Source organism: Engraulis encrasicolus, chromosome 9 (genome assembly GCF_034702125.1).
Source record: "Engraulis encrasicolus isolate BLACKSEA-1 chromosome 9, IST_EnEncr_1.0, whole genome shotgun sequence".
Classification (NCBI taxonomy): domain Eukaryota; kingdom Metazoa; phylum Chordata; class Actinopteri; order Clupeiformes; family Engraulidae; genus Engraulis; species Engraulis encrasicolus.
In genome coordinates, this window is record NC_085865.1 from 56037150 (window position 1) to 56047149 (window position 10000).

The 10000-nt window shown below is 44.7% G+C and overlaps 1 protein-coding gene across 1 annotated transcript in view; it reads left to right on the plus strand.

Moving 5' to 3' along the window:
- The window catches only part of drd3 (dopamine receptor D3), a 56977-nt gene that overhangs the window by 4255 nt on the left and 42722 nt on the right, over positions 1-10000 (plus strand). The window contains exon 2 of the mRNA XM_063206268.1: positions 4959-5071. Coding sequence (XP_063062338.1) covers positions 4959-5071 — 113 coding nt within the window. The remainder of the gene's footprint in view (positions 1-4958; positions 5072-10000) is intronic.

Here is a 10000-nt window from a genome sequence, read left to right on the forward strand (position 1 = left end):
AATCTTGCTATGCAGTAATACAGAGAGCCAGGAGGTTCTCAGGCACAATGTACTGAGTCAGGGCTGCTGTTAATAGGATACCGTGACGTGGCAGCACAGGGCAGTGGAGTCAGAACTGCTGTAGTCTGCTACACAGCAAACACAGACAATTAGGAGGGGCTCAGACACAATACCAGGGGTGAGTTTCTCAAAAGGGAAGTTGTTAGCCTGTTAGCAATGGGAAAATGCATTGAAAGCAACGAAGTAGCTAATGTAGTAAGCAACTTTGGTTTCGAGAAATTCACCCCAGGACTGCTGTTAATGGTGCACTGTGTAGGATGGTAGTCAGAGTAGGTATTACAACTGCGCTGCTCATTGACAAATTTAATAATTTCACGAATATTTACTGAAAAAATACTCACATTTTTACTAGCATATCCAAAGTAATTAATGATAATAAAATTTGCACTAAAAATACCTTTGTCTAGTAATTCAAAATGGCAGACATGGAGAAGATCCACCTTTTCATGTATGAATGGGCAACATTAATTCTGGAAAGAAACTGCTAAAATATTACACAGTGCCCCTATATAAGGACATGGTGATGTTACAGCCAGGACTGCTGTTCTAATATGATGATGCCACAGTTCAGCTCTTCTAATAGGTCTGGACCTTCAGCTCAGCAGTATCATGTTGCGCCTCCCATACCCGAACTGGATTTGCTGATTCGAGACCAGATTGACAAACTAGGGTAGATGACCTCAGTTACACACATCATGTGATGTCTTTGGCACAGAGTGAATCTGTTGTGTTGGTGCTAAACTCCACTAAACTACATTAGGACCCCTACCACTAGTCTGGATTTAAACTCTACTACCCCACTGCTACTGTAGTCTATGTACTATGCTAAATACGGCTAAACCCCCCAATTCTGAACCCTCCTCCCCTATGTGAAATACCCCAGAGCAAAACTCATGGTGATAAACACTTGCGTCCCCACTGACAGGAGTTTACAGGGTCATGGCCGACGCATTGTAGATATCTGTTGAAACACTCTCATCCCATATGCATTTATTCAAGCTAATTTCTCAGAGCAAAAGAGTTCCGTGGGGCTTTATGGTGCGCATTTCCTTTGCTAAAGTAATTCAACTGTGAGGATTTAAAGGATTTTCAGAAAGTAAAACCCCTAAGATGAATCTTTTTTGGGACATGTTTTAGTCTAACACATTAAAACAGCATTTTAAAAAGCTGCATTTGTGATTTAACCCCCTCACCTCACAGACACCTTGAGGAACTTGGCACTTTGACTGCAGATTTTATAGTTGCCAGGGGATTAGGGCTGTAACTAGGTGTAGAACTTTGGGATTTGGTTAACGTATTGAATTTCTGCAGCATATAATAGGATGGAACAGGTTACATGAATCTACACTATGTAATACATAGGGTGGCTCAGGTTACAGACATTAGTCTACACTGCAGTATGTAGGATGGTTACATTTATCTCTGGGTCAGTGACGTTTTAGAAGTAGTTCACGTCAGGGTGAATGGCACTATTGTTGAATGAAATGTCTTTTGTTTTTGTTTGTAGTGGATAATCTTGGAAGCATAATTCATTAGCTGTGGTTGTACCACCTGATGTCTGAGCCCAAAAAGTGTCATTGACCCCCATACTGTGAATAATGGAATGGCTCAGGTTGCAGGCAATAATCTATAGTACAGTGTATAATATGATGGTACAGGTCACATCAATCCCTATTGGGAATGAATAATACATCAGGAGCAAAGGTCTCTGTGTTTAAACACAGGAAGCTTCGGGCTATCCAGCAGAGGCTGCAGTCTTATTTACACCTAGAGAGTACTCTGGGACTTAATACACTCTAGAAGATGAATCTAGAAGTGAAATTGACTCTCTACGTGTTGAATTGACGCTGCATTTTTTTTTACTGTAAGGTTGGACTAGGTTAGTCTGGAGTGGTGAGAGGTTGGGCTGAGGGGAAAGCTCTGGTGAATTTGACTGACAATGACTTATTGAGGAACAGCACGGGTCACTGTGTTTTAAACATGGGAAGCTGTATCCAGCAGTGATGTGCTCTTTTGGAAAGGGGTAAAGGCAAGACACCAGAGACACTGAGGGGCAGACCTGAGAACAGGCTCTGCCGAGTTGGACTGTGAGGGAATAATGTACCAAGTGCCCAGGCCACTGTTTTAAACATGGAAAGCCAGGGAACCGCAGAGGATTACCCTGGCGGAAAACGGTAATAACAGAGTTTGGCGACGAGCTTCACTGGGACTATGTTTCGGAAATGCTCTGCTGTATTTGGCAAGGCGGGTGAAGGCAGGAATGTGCCTGTTGTCTTGTAAGAGAGTTTGGAGACACTGTGGTACAGACCTGAAGAGGAGGGGTCTGCCTGCCCCCCATGGCAGCTGGGGCAGCGTTTGGGGTACAGCAGGGCTTGACAGGAGTTAAGAGGTTTTGCCCGATGTAGATCATTTGCAACTTTTAAGAGAGTTTGGGGAGGAAAAAGCGAGACCCGAGGAGAAGGGGGTCTGTTTGGGGACACTAAGGTGCAGACCTGAAGAGATGGGGGCTGCCTGCTTTCCTTGGCAGCTGGTGGTTCTGTTGATTGTGGCTGATTTCATCAGAGGTTGTCAGGACAAAAGCATTATCCTGGTGGAAAAGGGTAAAACAGAGTTTGACAGGAAGTTTGACTGGGTCTAGTATAGAGGTCTGCCTGCTCCCCTTGGTAGCTGGGGTAGGGGCAGGAGCTGGGATGAGGCAGAGTTCTGCTACGCTGGTGGATCGAAACATTGCCATTTGTTAAATAAAGCATCACTTTTTGGATCGGATACCCAGTGTGCAGACCACTCTCTCACCCTGCTGTAACCTGCTGAGACATGAACAGAGGTTGGGGTGATGGTTAAGGTAATGGTTAAGGAGATGGGCTTTAGATCAGATGGTTGCAGGTTTGAATCCCACTCTTCCACTTCCTTATCTCACTCCATGGCTGAAGTGCCCTTGAGCAAGGCACCTAACCCCACATTTTTAAACTCCAAATACTTTAAAATGTAATGGGTATGGGAGTCGTGTTAGACTGGCGTGATGAGAAGTTGGATGTAATCGGACTCCTGCTGTGAGTAGTCTGTATTGTGTACGATGATGAGGGCCGAAGCCCTGTTCCTATCAGTTTGACCACAAAACAGGAAGTGCAGATTGCTCAAAGCTTACTAGCGTTACATTATATTACCAAAGCTGATGATTTTATCCATGCGTAATTGGGTGGCATCCCAACGGGCATACCGTAGATGTATAGGGGCCTCGATCGTGCCCATTGGCAGTGGAAACACATTGCCAGTGACTCGGTGGCCTCTTATTAGCCAGTGTTTGGGCATGTAGTTCTACTGTTGTGATGCAGTTTGAAACACTGACACCAAAGTTATTACACTCCACTTCCTCCTCAATTCTCTGAGCTGACACATAGAGGTGAATGAGAAAGAGGAAAGGAAATGAATATCAGCACAGCACCACAGGTAAGGCAGATAGCCTGAAACAAGCAGGGACAACAAACCCAACAGATGAGCTGGGTTTTTTCTGCTGTGTGTCTACAGTGGGCAATGGGTGGGTATGTTTTAGCGAAGGTGGGTGGGTGTGTCGTCTGGCTCCTGGCTGTGTGACAGTGACTAGGTGTTATATTACGGTCCAATTAGAGAATGAGTGTGTGTGTGTGTGTGTGTGTGTGTGTTAGAGGGCTCCATCTGTCTGTGGTGTTGGGTTGGACCTTGCAATAGCAGTATGGCCAGACTACAGTACCACCACTACACACGCACACACACAAACACACATACACACACACATACACACTCCTACCGAAGCATCGGCATACATTCTACTGAAGCGTCACACACACACACACACACACACACGGACCAGATTCATCTTGTGAAGTGCCACTGCACATTCGTCTCTGCCATTTTCTTTACCGAGCTATTTCCTCTCCCGCCACAGTCATCGACCATGTCTGACCCACCATGCCCTGTACAAGGCACATGGTGTGTGTGTGTGTGTGTCTGTGTAGGTGTGTCTGTGTGTCTGTGTGTGTGTGACACCTACATACAGTGTGTGTGTGTGTGTGTGTGTGTGTGTGTGTGTGTGTGTGTGTGTGTGTGTGTGTGTGTGACTCTGCACATATGTGCAGCAAAGAATCTGCTCTTTAGTGCATCATCCCATTTATCACACTCCTGCCCCTGCTCAGTGTGTGTGTGTGTGTGTGTGTGTGTGTGTGTGTGTGTGTGTGTGTGTGTGTGTGTGTGTGTGTGTGTGTGTGAGAGAGAGAGAGAGAGAGAGAGAGATAGAAAAAGAGAGAGGCTGACGTATTGCAGTGTAGATACATGATCTCTGGCCTCGCCTTTGTGTGTGTGTGTGTGTGTGTGTGTGTGTGTGTGTGTGTGTGTGTGTGTGTGTGTGTGTGTGTGTGTGTGTGTGTGTGTGTGTGTGTGTGTGTGTGTGTGTGTCTGAGTGTGTGTGTGTGTGTGTGTGTGTGTGTGTGTGTGTGTGTGTGTAACCATGTCTACCTTTTAGTCAGGTCTGACAATCTCTACATCAATGCAGTGCAATGTAGGCCTATAGCAATGTACAGCAATTAGGGCTACGTTGATATTCTATCGTACTGAGAAATCTTGATACGCAGAATCACAAACTCTGCAAGAAGGCAGAATAGTGACACTCCCTATCAAAGTCCTGTTGGGTTCTGTACAGAAAACAACCGCACGATATGAGATCCCTCCAAGCATGGTATGGTGTGTTATATCTGTGCTGTTATGGAGGTAATTGGCTCATCATGACTGTGTGTGTGTGTGTGTGTGTGTGTGTGTGTGTGTGTGTGTGTGTGTGTGTGTGTGTGTGTGTGTGTGTGTGTGTGTGTGTGTGTGTGTGTGTGTGTGTGTGTGTGTGTGTGTGTGTGTGTGTGTGTGTGTGTGTCTAGGTGATGGGCGGGGCCTGGCTCTTCAGTCGTCTCTACTGCAACATCTTCGTGACGCTCGACGTGATGATGTGCACAGCCAGCATCCTGAACCTGTGTGCCATCAGCATAGACAGGTATCACACACCCACACACGCACACACACACACACACACACACACACACACACACACACACACACACACACACACACACACACACACACACACGGTAGATTCAAATACTTTTAGGTAGATTTAAGTACTTTTTGGAAAGATCTGTCCCCAATACTTCACTTGGATAAATCTCTTGGATGTAAAGCACTGTTTTCAAGCTCCTACAAAATAAGTGTAGTTGCTCACAGCCAAACACCTTTATTATTTTGATCTAAACTCTTTTACTACTCCTTTTACTACTCTTTTAAAAATCCCCCTCTGGCATATAATCAGTTTATTGCTGAATGCCTTGCATGTAGAAACACTCATCTGACCTCGGTATGCACTACGTATTGCAGTCAAATCAGTACTCACAATACTTTTCCTATTTCAAAAACTGGTATACGCTCTACACTGTACTCAAGACTCTAGGGTCTTTACTCACCCAGGGCCGGTGCTAGTCAATCTGGTGCCCTATGCGAACACCCCCTTTCCCTTTTGTGCATTTAGATATTGGCATCTGTAAACAGAGCGTTGCACATCTGATCAAGCAGCACAGCTGATCTTATACCTCCATATGCTGTGTGTCCATACATTATCAATGTAAAGCTTCATGTTTCATTTCATTTTAGGCCTACGTTCTAATTTTGTGGGGCTTTTTGGTGTCCCCCAACAAATTTGGCGCCCTAGGCAAACACCTTGTCTGCCTATGCCTATCACCGGCCCTACACTCACCTGACTATATAAGCCACCTCATTACTGTACGCCTTGCATATAGAAGCACGCGTCTGACCCCAAGTGACCTCAGAAGGATTGCTCCGGATCGCAGCGCTTCGCTGCCCTCCAGATAGGAAGTTGATTAGCTTCGCAAATGATAAGGATGCAGAAGTGTGCAGAGGGGAAATTGGGTTGGGAATGGCGATGACATAATGCAGTATATAGGATGTACTTGGAGGAAGACCTTTACGTTCGGCTGCAAGTTTGAGGAGGTGTGGCGGGGGGGGATTGAGAAGACGTGTGTGTGTGTGTGTGTGTGTGTGTGTGTGTGTGTGTGTGTGTGTGTGTGTGTGTGTGTGTGTGTGTGTGTGTGTGTGTGTGTGTGTGTGTGTGTGTGTGTGTGTGTTGGGTGAAAGTTTCAGAGGTCCACAGGCCTTAAGACAGGGGTCATTCCACGCCAAATCAACAGGAGCCCGCGCACTTAGGTCTCAAAAAATTCTGAAAATATTACTGAGTGTACCCATGGTACTTAAGAGAAACACTGTTACTTTATTTGAATGTAAGATGTATACTCTCCATGTTACAGCCAATTTCACTGGGGGAGGGGGGTACCCATTTTGTTCACACTGTTTTTTTTGTCAAAGTTCACAAGCCCGTAGCTCAAGAACTAAACCATGTAGGAAGCTCAAATTTGGCATGCTGGTACATAGATAGGAATAGTTTGTTGCAAAACTGTCAGTTTTGGTCTGTATGATCCTGCATCGTCATAGCATTCCCTCAAAGATGATACAAATTGTACTGGAGTTTTTGGCTGTGCTCTGTGCCTTCAGAAGACATATTTGTGCCCAAACTAGCCTCATGATTTTTTCCCCTTGTAGATACAAGTAGAAACACTCCCATAAAAATCTATAAATAGAAACGAAACCCCAAATCATTTTGGGTGTCATTTTCAGAGCACCAGAACACCTTGTGGGATTGTCCACAGATTTTTATTTTATTTTTTTCTTCATTCTCCAAGAAGTCTTCTTTTTAAAAAAGCCAATGAGACTTGTCTTATGTGATGTTTTCGTTTTTAATTTCCACCCTGAACATGGGCAAAATGCAAAAAGAGAGCAACATGATTTCGATAACATTTAATGTAAAGACTAAATAATCAAATGCAAATTTTGCCCAGACATGATCACCCGAGAGTCCCTGTGCAGGGGTGCAGGTATCCCTTTCAATTTCAATGATTTCAGGAGCGTTCAATGTGGGAGCAGGTTCGCACACCAAAAGAGACAGTAGGTCAGGCACAAAGAGTCATGTTGTTACTTTTTTTGACCAGCAGATGGCAGCGGAAGAAACGCATAGAAAACATATTGCTCTCAATGTGCATGTTGCCCATGTTCAGGTTGGAAATTAAAAAAGAAAACATCACATAAGACAAGTCTCATTGGCATTTTTAAAAAGAAGAATTCATGGAGAATGAAGAAAAAAATAAAATAAAAATCTGTGGACAATCCCACAAGGGGTTCTGGAGCTCTGAAAATGACACCCAAAATGATTTGTCAGACTTGTGAGGTCTTCTGGTCAAACACTGGTGGGGTTTCCTTTCTATTTATAGCTTTTTATGAGAGTGTTCCTACTTGTCTCTACAAGGGAAAAAAATCAAGAGGCTATGTTGGGCACAAATATGTCTTCTGAAGGCCTAAACAGAGCACAGCCAAAAATTCCAGTACAATTTGTATCATCTTTGAGGGAATGCTATGACGATGCAGGATCATACAGACCAAAACTGACAGTTTAGCAACAAACTATTCCTATCTATGTACCAGCATGCCAAATTTGAGCTTCCTGCATGGTTTAGTTATTGAGCTACGGGCTTGTGAACTTTGCCAAAAAAAAGAGTGTGGACATAATGGGCACCCCCCTCCCCCAGTGAAATTGTCTGTAACACGGAGAGTATACATCTTACATTCAAATAAATGTTCAGTGTGTTTTAAGTACCATGGGTACGCTTGGAAATATTTTCAGAATTTTTTGAGACCTACGTAAGTGTGCGGGCACTTGTAGATTTGGCGTGGAATGACCCACAGGGATGTCAAACTCAGGACCGGGGGGAAAATCTGGCCCACAGAGTCATTTTATTCGGCCTGGGAGATCATTTTTTAAAAATGTGTATTACACTTGTCCCAAATACACCATTAATGTACTGTATAGCGTAACAAGACTTGAACATGAAATTTGTTATGTCATAGGAATGTGAGTGGGCTCAGGCCAATGAAACAGCTCACACTCATATCGACATTATTATACTGTATGTGATGGGAAAGAAAGTGTGTGAAATTTAACCATGAGTATTAACTGCATGCATGCACAAGTTGAGTACATTTTTTAAATAGATATTGAGTTCGGCCCATGATTTCATTCCCAATACCTTAAGAGATCATTACACAGGCTTAGGAGGTTATGAAGGGTTACCTGACTTCCTTGTGCATATTAGCATCGGCAGGGGAAGGGGCAAGGGCACCGGCAGGAGACTGATTGGTTTAGACATGCAAATGTATTGGGGTGGGGGGGTGGGTGTCAAGGACAGTAAGTTAGGTGAGGTGAGGGGTGCCAGGAAAGGTCCGCAGAGGGGGCAAGAGATGTGTGTGTGTGTTGAAAGAAGGTGTGTGTGTGCGTGTCCGTCTCTGAGGGTGTTGCCCTACTGTCCTGTCTGTATTAGCATCCATAGAGGAGTGATGGATGCTGCCATGGGAATTTACTCTATATCTCAAACCTGGCATTAGCAGTTTATGTTCTTGGTTGAGTGCGGGTACTCAACGGCTGAAATGTTGAAGCTTATTAAATCAGGGAGTGAGGATCATTCCGCCGCGTATCAAGGCGTAGCAGACATTTGGAAAATTCTTCCCCCACTTCTGAGGAACCATCAGTTCTACCATGAAAGACTTGATAGACCAAATGAAATATAACATATGTATTGAAAACACAGAGGTATGCAGTAGTGATTCTCTTTGGCGCAGGCCACTGCCTGCTTAGAATAATTCTGATGAAGAGGGCATATATTTTGCCGATGGATGAGGCAGGGGGCGAGAGCCTTGACAGGACGGGAACCAACTGGTGACGGTGGCTAGAGGTGGCGGCATCCACAGCAGACTATAGAGTGAACCATCGACCCAGGACCTTGATGACTGGAGCAGACGATCTCAGCATTACTTGAAGTGTCAAGGCCAGAGAGAATATGCCGAACTGCGTCTGATGCAGAAACCCATCGCATCGCTTCCTCACAGGGCAGGGATCAACAGGCAATGGAGGCTGAAGGGGAGGAGGTGGGGACATTGACACCAGCGTACTCTAGTCAGCAGAAGAACAGACATAAACATAGGGTTTTTAAATCAGCGTGCAGGCATCCTTTTGGCTGTAGATAAATTAATGATGTGAGAAGATCCAAGAACTAGAGCAGTGATTGCTTGGTTAATGCAAGTGAGTAATTTAGCTAAATACCGTCTCATCTTCTGATCGCTCACATATTCATTTGCAATCATTTGCGATAGCAGAGTTGGTTAGTAACCATGGGCACTGGTGTTTCATTTCATTTCGCAGCATTCCAGTTTAATGCACTGCAGAAATTATTAAAACCACTCTCTAATTGGCCACAGTTGCCCTGCTACGAGGATGCGCAGGTACTCGGGGGTAGACAAACCAACATCTAAATAATCATCGTAGTATGCGTTACCCCCAGTCAAGGTAGCCAGGTTTTGTCAACCCCAGTTTAAAAAGTTAACCCTGGGTTAGTTCTGGGTAGGTAGAATTCTGTTCGTAGTACAGGCCCCAGGGACTTCAGTAACCCTGCAGTGTGTGTGTGTGTCTGTCTGTGGTGTGTGCATCCATAGAGGAGCGATGGATAACACCACACTGGCGACTTCAGTAATCCTGTAACCCTGCAGTTGCAAGTATGCAAGTTCTAGAGGTGGAAAAACCCGAAATGTGCAGAAAGTAAAGCCACCCTGCCACATTTTTGCTCTAGCCAATTCAATGAACCAGCTGATCACAACCCTTAAGCCAGGTTGATGAGCTAATTAGTGGAAACGCCTGTGTTGAGAGCAGAGGTAGTCCAATTTGTCCACCTCTGCAGGAAGTATGTTGGCTTCTGAGGACGTCATGCTACAAAGACGACCACCAATGGAAAACAGTGTTACAGTAAAGAAAGAC